Source organism: Tympanuchus pallidicinctus, unplaced genomic scaffold (genome assembly GCF_026119805.1).
Source record: "Tympanuchus pallidicinctus isolate F22 unplaced genomic scaffold, pur_lepc_1.0 scaffold2, whole genome shotgun sequence".
Classification (NCBI taxonomy): Eukaryota; Metazoa; Chordata; class Aves; order Galliformes; family Phasianidae; genus Tympanuchus; species Tympanuchus pallidicinctus.
In genome coordinates this window covers 11,906,931-11,923,483 of record NW_026294721.1, presented here as the reverse complement: position 1 = coordinate 11,923,483, position 16,553 = coordinate 11,906,931, and the positions used below count along the sequence as shown (strand labels likewise).

Sequence of the window (16,553 nt, the reverse complement as noted above, 5' to 3'; positions counted from 1 at the left end):
AAGATTATACTCACTGAACCACAATGAGTACTGTGAATACTCCCACTGAGGTCGATGGAGACACAAGTGGTGCACACAGTTAAGTACATAATACTTTTATCAGATCAGGACCTTGGCTCCAAATTCTTTGGAGACATGATTGTGTCTTTATTGCTAGTTTTATTTGTGCTTATTTATTTGTGTTTGTGTCCACAAATGTGTGGTACATGTGTGACCAGTAGTTACTGAAAACCCCAAAGCAGTAATAGGAGTATTAGACAACCAGTTTTGAACCTCAGCACTTCTAGAGCTCCCATTCAGGCACAAGGAAATAAGTAGAGACACATTTTATAAGAAACACAGTATTAAAATTCCAAGTAGCTGATCTCATCTCTCTGAAACGGACTGCACAGTTGATCTGGTAAAGGCAAAAGTTTAAAATACCTTTTCAATGTGAAAGAAGCTTGCTCTCAAATGGTCTAACTCATTAGGTATATAATACCTAGGCCTCTGCTATAGAGATAAATAGATAGCTTTGAAGATTGCAATTACTTTAAAATCAGTTGCTAAGAAGTGGTGCCCACCGCTTTTATTTGAACTTGATCCTTGCTTCCTGTATACAGTAACTACATCTACTCAGTAGTTATTTGCACTTCCACAACCACCTTGTTTTGAAAGTTTAAATCTTGCTTTGGAGCAGATAGGTTTCAGCAGTACATGCTAGAGCTTCCTGTAATTGCTAAAAAGCTAACTTTGAAATTTAAGATTTTAAGATTGGAGTAAAATTCCAAAGCACACACAAAGGGCTACAGTGGCACCTCAAGCAATGCAGGTAAATCTGTAAGACCATATGCACTGTGCACCCACTCATGCTGCAGCAGATGTCTGGAAGAGGAAAAATTAGGAGCCTGCAAATTGCAACAGTTTTATTTGCAGTCTAAGAACAGCACACTGATCATCAATGTAACTACTTAACTGCTATGTCCAGTAAAATGCCCTGGCAAAACCTGCCAGTGAAAAGGAGGCCAAAGCTCTCATACGGTTATCAGTGATTATGCCTATTAAACAGGAACTAGTGGGGTTCGTCTCTGCTCAGAGACAGGTAACTCCTCAGTGCATAAATTCTGTCTGTGTAAGAGGTAGATAAAATGGATAAAGCTCCTGAACTTCCTCCCTTCAGATGTACTCTGGCTACAGGGTCCTAATTTGGCACAGACAACAGAAGGCTCTACGCTGTACATTTTATACATTTTATATTTTTTCTGGAATAAAACCAGTAACTTTTTTATGTGATGGCGATGTTACAAACTAAACAAATTACCAAAAGGAAGACAATTTGCTTACATTGCACATTTGCAACTGAGACAAATCAAGAAGGGAGAAACTTTATTTGATGGTCATATGAACTTTCGAGTTGGTAGCATGTATTCTACTGGCTTGAACTCAAAGTAAATATAACAAATTTGTGGATATGTGAAGAAACCTTTGGCATTTAAAAGAAGAAGTGGAAGACAGTAGAACCTGCCCAAGGAAAGTATGCCAACTGTATAAAATGGTGAAAAGTTCTCTGGAAACAATGGATGTAAACTGCCAGGCAGTAATACACAAGTATTACTGTCTGTGGCAATAAATATTGACTGCCACAAGCTGGTTCAATTGGCAGTAACCTGAAGGTTCTGTTACTCCTCTTGAAACTAAACCATCACACCAAAATTCACAGACACACACACACAAACAAACAAATAAAGAAAACCACCCACATAATCACCCCAAAATTAATAAGGAGCTTAACTCTTAGTGATATCTGAATCTGATTCTAATTATTCATGGAGCACTCAATTTTAGTAAGTTTTGGGTGTCAGGACCCAGTAACAGCCCTGCTTGCCCCTGTCCAGCTTTCCATGGGGCTTTTCCCAACCCTGCGCATGTCCCAGAAGCCTATTTCATGTCCCCAGGATCATTAGTCATCAGTCCCTGCCCCAGTGACTCTGAAGGATGTCCATGGACATCCAGCCAGGCCCAAAACAAAGACTCATCCCAGCCTGGCTTGATTCCTATCCCTAGGAATGCGGCTGATGAGCTGAGGGTGCCCTAACCACCCTGCTCTGCTCGCTGTGTGGCACTGGGACAGGCTTTAATTGGCCAGGCCCTGCCCTAAAGATTGTGGTATCCATCAGTCTCCCCATTACTCAGAAAGCAGCTGGACCCCACTCCGCCCTGATAATTGTGCATCCCAATCTCATCATTATGGCTGTCATAATTAGAACAGATAGAGACAGTAATATCTATGGCAATTATTTCCCACAGCCAGCACATATACCTGGAAAAAATCAATAGACAGTGCATTCGTTATCTTAAATTTTGCTGTAGAGATTTGAGCTTGTTCAGAGCCTCTGGGAGCTATACACTTGTAGAGGAATATGTGGCCTACCTCCTTTGAGAACTTTCCATACCCTCACAGATTCTTGCAACCTCTTTGGCTTCTGCAAAGCTCTGCAGGGAAATAGTAAACCTGGCACTTACACAAAGTTCAGTCTGCTGAATTCTGTATGAAACTGCTGCGGAGACTCTCAAAGTCACACTGTTCTTACTTAGTTCCACAGCATTAGTCAACATTTGTCTAAAAGAGCTCTGCCTCTACATCAAGGAATGAGGCAATATGTTGTCTGCCAGGCAAAAAAGGAAGAACAATAGAAATTGAGATTTTTTTTAATAACAAAAAATATACATACAGTAACAAAAGGCATTTTTTCCCACATGTGTAGATAATCATAAAAGATAATGAATCAGTTGGATTACTATTTAATTTTCTTCAGTGAACTGAACTTTGAGGGCAATCACCAGAAATCAGCAAGGTAATACAGAAAGGTTTGCATCGTTACTACCACAAGCGGTTATTTTTATGTGCCTAGAAAATGTGATACTTTGGAGAAATTATGGCATTTGTAAGAATAGGAATTCAAGAATGAGATAAGAAATATATCAAGTTTAGAGGTCAATGGGAAAACAAAAATGATGTAGATAAGGTTTGTACTCATCAATACAAATATTCCAATAGATGCAAGCTGGGAGCAAATATGATGAAGAGATAAGAGACTGTAAAGCAAACAAGGGACTATAAGTTTTTAGTCCTGGCACAGACAACAGCATGTGTCTGGAGAGAGAATTTTAAGAACTGTGAAAATACACGTGACAATAACCCAGTTAACACTGGCTGAGCACTTTGAACACTCTCTGTGTGGCACTGATCAATGTAAGAGTCAGTTTTGGTTAAGCACAGGAATGTCCTCATGTTTTAAGCAGAGCTAGTACAGTGCCTAGTACATTCACAAATTAGTTTGATGATCATAGTCTTCCCTGAGTAGACAAACCTTTACAAATTGATCAGCAGCCAACACAAAGGCATCTCAGCACAAGGTTCTTACAAGTGTAATTTAATGTAGGTAGGGAAGAGAATGAATATCCCCAACAACTGCATATGTGTCTGTCAACCTATGAGGCCTCAGAAATTGGATACCATGAATACACAACAGGTTTTCTACACCACTGCCCACCCTATTGGACTCAAGAGAATTTGTTTTGAAAATATATATTTCATCATCAAACATCAACATCATCAACATTGTATATGTTGGAGGCTCACATTGCCTCACAGGCTCTGAGATATTGGCAGTGAGCAGAGCTAAAAGTATATATGCAAGAGATCCATTAGAAATTCTCCAAGTAAAGCCCTCTAAGTGATATCAGAAAAAGGTGTAATAAGATTCAAGTTTCAGGAACAATCCTACAGTGAACATCAAAAGGCAGCAGAAACACAGGAGCTCCAAATGATTGGGTATGTAATGATATGACATGACATGACAAAACATAACATGAAATATGTATAATATATAGTTCAAATTCAATTTCTCAATATTCATGGATTTAGGAGTTAGACCAATCTAGCTATTCCCTAGAATTCCAACCCCTTAATGAAAATAGAGAAGGAAAACATATGCTATAAAATATTAAGATGAACGTCAGCCATGAAACAAAATACAGTTCTTCCATTGATTTCATGCTAGTAACCTGTAGGGAGGTTGGTGAGGAAGCCCTTACAAGAGGGTGGGTAGAAAAAAAAAGTATAAAACCAGTTTGTTTGTTTAAATAACTGCTTTTAAGGATGAAAGAAGAGGAAAAGGAAAGACTGAAGTTATTTACAGATAATGGCATGAGAAAGAATTCTGAAATATAATCAGTACTGTAAAATTTTCTCATAAGAAACTCAAATCCTGGTGCATAAGTAACAAACTATAATGATTGGATTTATAGCACTGCAAGCGCTCTAAATGAAAAAGAAGAAAAATGATACTGAGATTTTCATTCTGTTTCATTTGAAGTCAACTGCACCAACTATCTTACATGCCAGAGAAACAATACTTTTGCCTGAGTGGTCTCCATGTTTATGGGATCAGAAATAACAATACAACAAATCAAAGACTAAGCTTTCGTCTATGGGATTTGAATCAGGCCCAGCATACGTCACTAGAGATCCTACAAAGTCTTTGCCAGAACCACGAAGAACTGGAGTAATTCCATAGCTCTCTGTTCTGACATTTCTGAGGTTAGGCAATGCCTCACTATCTGTTAAATATCATGCAGATTAGCAGTACAGTGGCTTGTCATCCTGGCTTTCACAATAAGTAAAGCAGCAGTAATGATACCAACTGAATTGACATAGTACTCAAAACAAAGCTCTGTTTAATTCTACTACTTATGATTTTAAGATTGTCTGTGTTCTCACAATAGTTGTTGAGTTTTATTACAGCTAAATTCCCTGAACTTTTCATTTACACACAGCACCAATAAGCACAAGGGAAGGGTAAGAACTGTTCAAGGAGTGCAGAGACTGCAAAGCCCCAGTTTTTTTCCTGATTTATTCTGTCAGTAAACAGACTGCAAATTAAACCAGCATAATTAAACCAGGCAGATTAGCCCTATGGAAGATAATTTTACTCTCATTTATATCAGCTCAATTTAGCAACTCCACAAAGCCAGAGAAGTAGCATAGAAAATGTAGCATCTGTCGCTATTCTTGTTATCTTGGTAGAAGCAGGAATTAATCTGGATGTAAATGGGTGTCAGGGCCTCATGACATGTTTACAGCCTTCATAGCAGCACTGTATAGAGCTCCCTAAACTGGCTCCAAGCAGACTAGTACATCCACAGTGTACTGGATTCAGTGCCCTGAATGTTTTCTTCTGGAATGTAATCATATCCCCTTAGCCTTTCAGCTTAGGCTTGTACAAAGGCATTATTATTACTACACAGAATGTATTTTACCTGATAGGGTTTTAGAGCCAACTTGTCCTTCTCATGTTGATAACTGAGAGGCAGCATCAGGGCTCTCCTAGTTATCTGTCTTTTCTGAACGATTAATGTGCAGTTTATAGTAGCATTTTTTCTTGGTAGCCCTTAAGTGGAGGAGAAGGAGATAATTAAAACCCCATAACACTGCCCGTCTAAAAGTTAATGCAGAGTCTTGACTCATTCTCTGGGCACCACTAGAGCCCAGTCTTCTTGGCCCATGGTCTTCTCGTTCATTGCGAAGCACACTTGTGATGGGTGAGATGCAGCTCCTTCTTGCAGCTCACCGTCTGCTTTGGGGGAGACTTTTGGCTTAGAGGAAGCATCTAGTTTTGAGGCTGCTGATTTTGAGTGGTATGAATGCTACCTTTCTGATCATTGTACTTCGTGTGATAAAAATGCAATTTGGCGAAATACATTGATACAATACTTACATGAGAACACTGGAGGGAGCTCACAGAAAGAAACAGGAAGAAAAAAGGTGGTAAGAAAGAGAAGTTGTTCTAGTTATGTGAAAATGTATGTGAATATTTACAACTACAGGTTGTCTGCCACTTCAACTGATATCTGAATGTAATAAAGAGGTATTTGTGCTTATATTAAATGCTAGTTTCTTCTCTTTTTACTTATATCCTGGCATCATCGTAACTTTCTATTCTGAACATGCATATTTAGAAAACACCCATAATGGGCATTTTCTTCTTCACTTAAATTGATGTTTATTGGAGTTCTCTTGTTTCTATTCACTTTGCCTCATTCTCTGTAGCCAGATATTTAATCTAAAATGGGCGAGAGGAACTTTGGCAAACTGTAGTTATACATCCCTTAGGAAAATACCATCATCTTCAGTGAACATAATATAATGAGGAGGTGTCCTATTACATAATTGAGGAGGCATTGTCTTTTATATGCTTTCTGGTTCACTTTTCACACTAAATTAATCTTAATAAGCATCTGCTTTGAGTAAAGAGAGTTTTGTGATATTTCAACCATGACCCCTCTGGAAGTCCAAATGATTTCACTTTACATTTCAGAGTGGAGTATTCTTTTGAAACATTTCCCTTTACTGTATGATAATCAGTGCGTTAACATGAGCTGATTAATCCCATCGGTCTAATACTGATACCATGGCTCTTGTACCCTTTCTCCAATAACCTCATGGCTGCAAAGTCAATTCAGAGCAATCCTAGAGATTATGTCCTATGGGAGGTCAAACTTGATGATCACAATGGCCCCCTCTGGCTCTATAATCTACAAATCTGTTACTCCAACTAAAAAAAAAAAAAAAAAAATTGCACAATAGGAGTAACTGAAGAAATAAAAGTTGATACTTTTAAGATAGAGCTTGAAATACTTATGAAAAGGATTGCATGAGCTGGCTTCCTGCAATAGCTGGAGCCTGGACTTGGTGGCCCCGCAGTTACTTCCACATCTATTTTACTGTGTTTCAATTGCTCATCAGCTTGCTCTCATTTTTTATATTTGTTTTAAAACAGTTTTCATACAGTTACTAGGATAACAAATTAAAGATGGATTTTCGCCTTTTAAAGAAAGGCTTTCTTTCATTTCAGATGACAGACTGAATTGAAGTCTATGAATAATGCTTGTGTTGACCTGCCAGAATATGTCTTAGCAGCAATGAATTCTCAAATACCCAGGCTGTGCTTATTCATTTTGAATTCAATGAGAGGAAAGGCAATACAGCCCAGGCTGCATTTTAACATATCAGTGGCCATATACTGAGCTTTCATTTAAAAATTGAAAAGACTCTGCAAAAGCCACTATTGATTTTGTGTGACTTTTCATAGTCATCTACTTATAATTACACTACCCTGCTGCAGGTATTAAAGAAAATGTTCCAAATTTGCTGCAGTGATCTACAGTTACAGTTCTCTCTTCTGCACCATTAATTTGTAAGACCTGGGAGAGATGCAGCTTGGAGAAGAGCTGGACTGACTGAATATGGGAAAAGGAGATATTTCCAAGACAAGTAGGAAGTGGGTTTAGTAATTTATTCAGTAGCTCACTGAGAATCTGGACAAACTAAAATCATTGGTAAAATCTAGTCTGGCTCGGAGTGTGTAAACAGAGGTCTAACCATTTCAAAAACAAGCTGCTTTCTTAAAAGTTCATTTCAAATGAGACAGAAAGAGCTTCCAGCTCCTATTAGTCATTAACAATTTCATGGCACTTTTAAATAGGGAAGGATGAGACTGGGAAAAGGGTTGGCCGAATTCCATCTCCAGTAACTGTATTTAACCACCTTCATTTCTTCCTGTGGTGTCCATTAGTGATGGTGTTGTGAGGATTTGCTACCCCTGCTGTGTTTTCTTCCAGGTGCACCTGCCTTTTGCTGGCAGAGGGCTACTTCCTGATTAACTTTTGTTGCCTCGTGGAAGGCTTTATGGGACTCTGCAGATATTTGTGAAACACTTGGAGAACAGTTGAGAAAGAGCCACATCCCTGTAAAGTGTCAAACCGATTTCATTCAAAAGTATTTTGTGAGATCAGTTTCTTTTCTTAGGGTTTTATATGCAGGCAACTCTTTCAGACATGGATTATTTGAATAATGTCTGTACAGAGCTGAGCATCTGAAAACCTCTGCAAAGGTACAGTAATACAGATAGAAGATATCAAAATAACAGTAAATCTCCTAAGGTTAGTATCAGTTGGGTGGATTTCAACGATACATTAAAATCCATGATTGTTTTGTTTTAAAAGCAGTTAGTCAAGCCCCTGCAGCATATCGTGTCACATAGTTTTAAACATCCCCACCTGTAATCCAAATTAGGAATCAAGATTACTGGAGTGGACATCAGCTATCATGAACCACCAAAAGCATTTATTCAATTCATTGTCCCCTTTCATTTCCCACCCATAGCTGCCCACAGTGTGCATGCTTAAACTCACTACTGTAATTCATATGTCAACACTTTCCTATTAACTAATCACAAATTACCAACTTCATTTCTATAGCTCTGAGCACAGGTAGGTTTTCCTTTTGTTCAATACACTTTGGAGCTCAGACAAAGTTCTGAACTATGATTATAAGTGATAAGCTATGCAATGGTAGTGATATTTTGTGCTTGAAAGGGCATATTTAAACTTGCATACTTGTAATTATGCATTTAAATTAGCATGAACTTGTGGCGTACATATACTCCTATGAATGTGTGTATGGAGTTATTCAGTGATATGTTAAAAATGTTTAGTAACTTTCTTACCTAAAAATTAATCCGAAACCTATGAGCTATCAATGTGCAAGTTAAGAAGACTTTAAAAGAATATTAAACTGTAGGAGAAATATAACTGTGGGTTAGAATTTCCCTTGAAGAAGAATATTATATCAGTATGGCAGAGATCATCTTCCCTCCTGATTTTCCAGGTAGGAAGGAAGGTGAAATATCTCTACAGCTCAAATTTACCTCCCAAAAAATGGTAGCACTGTGATCTCTCAGTGGTGTTTCATAGGTAGTTATGAGGGAGCCGGGGTTCTGCTGGGAACAAGACCAGAGCCTGACTGCAGAGAAAGCTCTGTGCCCTTCACAGCTGCCATGGAGGATCTGCAGTTTTATGGCAGGGCTGAGAGCACAGCAGTAGGGGACAGGCCCATGGGTTTTGAGCTTTGTGAGTTTGGGTATCTCGGGTGGTGACAGATAGATAGCCTGGGACCACTGGTGGACATGAGGAACTGGAGCCCACTGATGAAGTCAACTGAAGTATCCATGTTATCATATTTGGTTTTTTTCTTTTTCTTTTTCTTTTTCCCCCTCCAAATAACCAAATTAACTTCTTATTGTGAATTCAGTTGCAGGCAGTGTTAGGTTGGACTAATAGCTGATACTAATTATAGCAAAGGGCTGGAAAATAAAGGCCCACATGAACACACAAAGTGTTACTAGGCATCACTTATTAGAGAGCACTACCTCAAAATGAAAGGGAAAATACCATCAGACAACTCTAAAGCCTTTCCAATTGCACCTCTGCTATAGTCTTATGTGAGTTAGGAAAAAAAAAAAAAAAAAAAAAGATGAATTATTTCTGTTTATTCAAATCCAAAATATTGCACTTTTCTCACTAATTTGAAGATAAGAAGTAAAGCAAATGTAAAGCTGCTAATAATATGTAAATACAGCTCTGGTTTTACTTGAAAGGAGCACAGTGCTGTGGTGTTTTTTTTTTCTTTCGTTTGTTTACATATATTTTTTTTAATGCAGAAATGCTTTTTATTTCAGTAGGTTTGTTTGGTTTTTAGCACAATTTCTGTTCCTCATGTCATTTCTTTTAGTAATTCCTTTGTCTGACAGGTTTCACAAATAAAATAGTTGGCTGCAAAACATGAAAAACCTCTGACGGTTTCTTATTAAAGCAATGTCCTGAAGTCCTTGGCCAGCTTTTACCCCTATCTTTCTCTCTCTGGCTCAGTATCTCAGGAAAAAGAAGTGCTGAGAAAGAAGATATGGATTTTAGCATTTGGTCCATGAGTAGTTTGTAAATTGTTAGGTCTGAATTGCTCAAGATGCTAAGCAGCCCATTTATGCATGTCTGTATGTTTCATTTGTGCTTTGAAAACAAAATAGTGTGACCCTACACATTATGGCTGATTTTTAAACCATGTCCATAGTGAATTATTGTCAAAATTTGGCTGAATTAATAAAGAATTATTAAATGAGGACAAGCCTTTTATAGAGCCAGTCATATTGATATGTACGTGGTCATAGCTCATTTGTTCACTTGCCTGATGTATGATATTTAAACTATTTGGAAAAGGAATGTCCTTACGACGGTATAACAGCACCCAGACCGAGGGATCGTAACAAGTGAATTCGTTCGTTCGTTTGTTTGTTTATTTGCTGCTGCTTTTTCCAACTTATCTATTCGGTCGCATCGTTGGGTGCAGAACCCCAGTGTAGATCGGACCTCGGATCGTGCTCCTATTAGCAAACCAAACACCGGTTTTGTTTTTGTTGCTGACGTTGTTTGTTTTCATTGCCGTCTGAATGAGCCTTTTATGGCCCCTGCCTTGCCTGGCTGACTGCACTCGATTGTATTTAATTACATTTACTCGGCACTTTCAGCCGCGATCCCCGGCCGTTACCCATCAAGTCCAATCACTATTCTTTAAATCCAATGGCTCAGAATCAGAGAATTTATCTTTTGCACAGTTATTGCCCAAACATCCAGCGTAAACAGGCGGGGCTCCCCGGCCTTGCTCCGGCTGCGCTGATTAAAGGCCGGCAGTAAGATGGATGGAGGCGGTGCGGGCAGCAGGCTCAGCGCCCCGCTGCGCCCCAGTCTCTGCCATTGTGCCGGCCTCTGGGTACCAGACTCGCCGTGGTCCTCCCAGCTCCAAAAGGAAAGCTGGCTTTGTTTGCCCGTAAGCATCTGCAAACTGTTCTGACACATGATCTACCCTCTCAGCAAGGCCACTCATTAGGCTGATTATCACTTCAAAGTTTGTATTATCATCCATCTCTAAAGGCAATTAGGAATGGGTGGCTTTGAGTATCAGACACTGGGTGACACTAAGTGACTCATCTTTATTGATTCTTTTGTGTGCAGAGACAGTGATTGAGATGATAGGATTGCAGCCTACCTGCCCCTTTGACTGGTAAATACTGAAGAAAAACGGTGTGTAATTAACTGACAGTTAATATAGGTTCTGTTTAGCGTTCAGAAAGCACAATAGTGGAAGCTGCCCAAAAGGAACAAAGTAATGAAACTCCTTTGACAAGTTAAACTCTAAAGCCAACTGTGTAATTATCTGACGGTTAACGGGGGGAGGGGAGGACTCGGATCCGTGTTTATGAGACCAAAGGAATTCCTGCCCCTGAACAATAGGGACAGTTACTGACAATAATCATAACAGCTACACCAGATATTTGTTTGTGCAAGCCTGGCTTGCAGGCAAGCTCAGCCCGGTACCCAACCCCGCTCCCGGCCTGTGGGTCAGGGACACCGCGCCCAGGAAGCCATAGCCTGCTCTTCACGAGGAGACACACAGTGGCAAAAGTTAGCTGTTCTGGCTAGCGTTTACATGTTGTGCTGTCCTATGTACAAAGCCTGCACTTTTCCAGAACGGTTATAAACACTCCTTTTAAAGCAGGGACATCAGCTTTATCCTTAGGTTGGTCAACAGCTACCTTAAGCTGGTCAACAGCAACCTTAAGTTAGTCGACACCAGCCTTAAGATGATCAATGCAGAGCCACACGTCTTCCACCTTAACACGATGGCTGTTCTCCACCTACGTGTAATCCCACGGCACAGTGTTCCCTGCAGGAACAGCTTGTCCAGCAGCACCTTGAAATCCTCAGTATGGGGATCATAGTAAACCAGGAAGAAAAGGTCATATTCATGTCTTGATGTGAACCATACCATTTCAAAAAGGGTATACACACCTGCTTTCTCCTGGAAGGCACTAAGGAGAAAGCTGCTTGCTTGAAAAGTTCTCATTGAAGGAGTCTGATCACAGGAATGAGCCTTCTGTGCTGAAGTCTAAAGCAGATGATCAGGTCATGCTGTTGGAAATGGCAACCTATGAACCATCATGGAACTTCAAAAAAGGTTCTCCTAGAGCCTTTGGGATGATATTTTGTGATCCGAGAGAATTTTACTTTTGACTTCAACATGCTGGGAAAGCAGGGGATTATTTTTTAATATTGTATGAACTGAGAATGAGTAAGTAATTCCTTACAGTTCTTGTGAACTGAGGGTCTCAAGGCCCATATCAGACTAAATAATCTTGAGAATGTCTCCATAAGATGAGTAAAGAAAAGGGAGTATATCAGCACTGCAGATTTTAAAAAGGTTAGGTACACATAGAATATAAAAAAAAACTAGTAATTCTGCCCAGAAAGCAGTGATGCATGTTTACTTTTGTCTCCTCTTCCATTGACATCTCACTGACCTTTTTACATACAGCAGAGAAAGACTTGGGGGATGAGTAGAAAGACTTGGGGGACGAGGTTAGGGCTTTTTATTTTGAACCATCTCTGGCATAAATAATTCCTCTACTGCTGTCACTGATCACTTCTTATTGGACATGATCATGATAGGAATGAAAATTTATCTGTGGAGTTTGTGGAGCTTGGTGAAGATCTAAGTAAGGAAAAATCAGGATGACTTAGGGAGCTGGAAGATATGGCATGAGAGGAAACATAACCAGATAGAAGACTGGGGTAAACTGGTCATTAAGTCATCAAGGAATGAGTGCCTTGTGGCAGTGGGAGACTGGCAAAACTGTGTACAAAGCTCACATACAAGTCATCATGGGACATAATGAACTGAATGTGACATGGCATGAAGATCTTTAGATGTGTCAGCAGAGGACTGGACAAAGAGACAGCAAGAGTTACAACTGTGCATGGTCTTTCTGAAGCTGTTGTAGGAGCAGAACATTGTACCAAGCATGGATACTCAGTTCACAAAAATAAAATACAGAAAGGTAGAAGTACAGAAGGGAGCTACAAAGCTCTTTGTGGAGACTGAAGATCTTTATTTATTTAATTTATCTAAATGAAGCTCATGACCCTTTAAAGCCATCCAATTAGTTAGGAAATTTTAGCTATCAAAGAAACATATAACAAGGCTCAGCATCTGGAAACCAAAATGTGACAAATTCAAAGTAAAATTGAATGATGCTTTTTAAAAAAATGGAGCAATTAATCACCGAAAGAGGTTTTGTAAGGATGCATTGTTACATAGAAGTGTTGAAGCTTCCTTTTCAGGTTTAAATCAGCAAGACTGTCTTAAAATAGGCTAGAGAAAGGACCCCTCACGAAGTTATCCAGCCTGTGGAATGAAGAGAGGTGAAATAAATTACTGCATTTTTCTTCCAGATATCTATGTATCTATGAGGGGGTAAAGTAATGAGGAACTGGAGAGAGTGAGAAGTGCAAGGTCCTCTACCAGGAGCTTGCAGATGCTGCTGAGGCACAACAGAACTCCAGTGCTGGCTCTGCTGCTGCTGACATGCTGTGTCTTTGGCAAGTCGAGATGTCCTGTGAGGTTTGTAACTCCCCAGGCTTTCTTTGATTACTTTATCTACTCAAAGTAAAGTCATAAGATAGTACTGCTTCTGAACAAAACAGAGTCCAAATCTCAGACCCAGGTATTATTGCATACAAAAACAGAACACCAACAAAAGACTTTAACATGCTAGTTCCTCCCTTCCAAATCACATCCAAGGCCTCAGGCTTCTGGAGTTGCAGAGCAAGATTGATTTCAGACTTGCACTGATACAACAGTAAAATGAATCAGTATGAGAAATGTATGGTAGAACAGAAAGTAATAGCAGCCACTGGAAGAATTGTCAGCAGGTAACAGTGTGACAAAAGGAGCTAACTACGCTAGCTGTAATTGTGTTAGATCCTTTCATTCTTCCCGTGACATTTTCTTACCTTACGATAATAAGAGACGTTTCAAATTCACATGAGCTAAAGAATTTCCTTTGGACATGCTATTATAGCTGCCCTCTACCAGAAACTACTCCGAAAAGTCAGACAAAAGGAAGAGAAAACTTTAAACATAATGTTTGCTAATTCATTTTGTCCTCTGCTGCTCATTCGTAACAACCATTCTACTTTCTCTGTCTTTCACTTTTACCTTCTTACCAATTTAATCTGATCCAAACAAATTATACATGAAAAGTCATTTTCCTTTAGGTCTTGTTCACTGAGATACTTAGCAAACAATCGACTGACAAACAAGATAAGAACAGTAAAAGAAAGATAAGCTTTTGTTTAGATAGTGCAATCACAGATAAAGACCTAGGTAGGTCTGCACACACTCAATAGCCAGAGATACTATCTGTTAAGCTGTGGCACTGTGGTTACTTCCGACGTATTTATTTGCAGTATGTACTCATAAAGGCTAATTTACATTAGGATTACTTTATAAATTAATTTTAAGTGAACACAATCCAAATTGCTTTTTCAATTCTCATTTTGGCTGAAGTTGAATGTAGAAGTCTGCAAAATAATTTATTTGCTTTTGAACCTTTGTATTTTTAGTTTGGATAGAAGAAAAAAAGGTCCCTTGAATTTACAGGAAATAGAATTTACAGAGGAAATAGAAAAGAAGAAAAAAGAATGTGAAAGTTACAATATTGGAATCCCTTTTTTCATTATGATTTAGTTTTATTAATGGTGTTGGGAGACCTTATATCGTGACTAAATGTGAAGTACTGGTCTTATGAATGAAAACATTTCCACAAGAGTTGTACTGTACTTTTAAGTCAAATATTTCAAAACTCTTTATTAACACAAGCAAAATAAGCATCATAGCTTTCCTGTGGAGTAGGAGGAAAGATTAAGCCATCCTTATGGATGGCAAACTGAGTTACAAAGTGACCCAGTGACTTACCCACGGTTAAGCAGCAGGTCCAGCAGGGTGGGTAAGGAAACCTGACCTCTTGACACATACCTCTACTCCCTAACCACAGGACCTATACTTCTTCCATACCAGTCAATGTAAAGTAACATCTCTGGATGAGGCCCACAGAAAATTGAAGACTCTGGAGGTATTCGGCACTTCTCACCAGCACTGTGCCCACACCATTATTTTTGAAAAGCATGCTTCCGCTTAAGGTACACTGAAAAGTACAGAGATTTATTTATTCTCTGCATGGGAAAATGTGCATGTACACTTAACATACAATCAAATACTTAATTGGATGAATGTGAAATTTTCAAGCAAGTTTTGCTGAGAAAATACATTTAAATGTTGCTTTACTGAACACACAGTAGAGATCAGTGTGAAATGTTGGATTTTGTGTATTCCTACAAATACAGTTTCAAATGATATTTAAATATGGGCCTAAGGGTTATTATTTTTTTTAAATAAGTGATTGAGAACTTGAACCTACAGTTTCTCCATGTCACAGAAAGGGCCTCCTGTTGGGATGTCTTTGTGTATTTGAGGAGACATTTATTTCCTTTAGTTTATGTCATAGTAAGCTTTAAACCACCATTTATACAATCATCACTGTGCTATGACAAACTGAAATTTCCTACAGACAATCTAACGAGTAGAAATATACATTCCAAGAGCTGTACTGATTGAAGCCTTATGCTAAGTGCAGACACTGCACAATTACTGGGACACTACTAGCCAGTGCACTGTCTGTGGGCACTGTTTGTGTTTTAAAGACATGTTTTAAAGAAGTATGGAAAGAGATGTTGCTCTTACACCTGTCCAGAAGATCAAAGAAGAAGGAGACATAAAAATTTCCCAATGTCTCATGCAATAAAACTCAAGGACACTAATGTGGAATTTGGTAGTGCTGAGGAGCAGATGGGTGTAACTGATCAGTGTAACTGGAAGAAAGGCGAAGCGGGAAGGTTTCAATATAACATAGGAACAGAGATGAAAGGAAAAGGAAAGGTTTCTGGAGTCCTAGGAGGAAAAAGGTGTGAATTTTATTCCCTAAAATCAGAGTAATTAAAGAAAGGATTCTGGGTGCCTGTGGTGGTCACTGCAGTCACTGTGGTGAGTAATGACCACAACAGCAATGTTTTGAATAAGCAGGTCTGCAGAGCAAACTGTCATAGCTGAGACTGGAAGCAGGGGAACTGGGGGCAAAAGGATGAATATTAGAAAGGTGAAACATCAGCTAAGTAGGTAAGGGGAAGTGTGAAACATCAGAAAATGTCATGCTGTGAAAACATTGGGAAGCAAGCAGTAATGCAACTTGGCTTGGATTGAAGAGCAGAGATGGACTGAGGAAGAAATGAGATTTGAAAGGAAAGAAAATCATCCTTAAATCAGATCTCGATTTGACTCCAGGTTTCAAACATCCTTTATGCTGGAGTTTTGGCTCAGCTTGAAAGGGTGGAGTCATTCAAGAGTGGGTTCAGATTTCAGACACACTAAAGATGCAAGGTTTTGGTTTGACACCATCTTAAAATAAAACCCCATATAAAACAGCTTGGCGTTAGGTCTACATAGAGGCCAAAATTTGGATTATTATGGTGATTGATATTTGTTTGGGAGTCAAATTTGTTCTGCATGAAAAAGCCAGGGAAAGGGTTCCTCTCCTCTGATTCACTGAACAGAAGGTAATTGAAAGATCTCTTTATGGCAGGATTTACGACCCCTGAGCCTAGTCGTTTTGAACTAAATAATAATGCATTTGCATCGTAAGTGTATCTAATTTGAATTTCACTTCCTGCCTAAACACTTTGAAAAGATGTATGCCTTGAGGTGTCTGCCTGAATAAAATTCCTGT

General features: G+C 39.0%; 1 protein-coding gene across 4 annotated transcripts in view; it reads right to left on the bottom strand.

Moving 5' to 3' along the window:
* STX18 (syntaxin 18) overlaps positions 1-16,553 on the bottom strand; it is a 540,575-nt gene that overhangs the window by 55,877 nt on the left and 468,145 nt on the right. Inside the window, exon 4 of one of the 4 annotated variants that reach the window (XM_052681672.1) lies at positions 5,302-5,432. The exons of the other annotated variants lie outside the window; for them this stretch is intronic. Within the exon in view, the coding sequence (XP_052537632.1) occupies positions 5,302-5,358 (57 nt within the window). The 5' untranslated portion in view covers positions 5,359-5,432. The remainder of the gene's footprint in view (positions 1-5,301; positions 5,433-16,553) is intronic. 4 annotated transcript variants of the gene reach the window in all.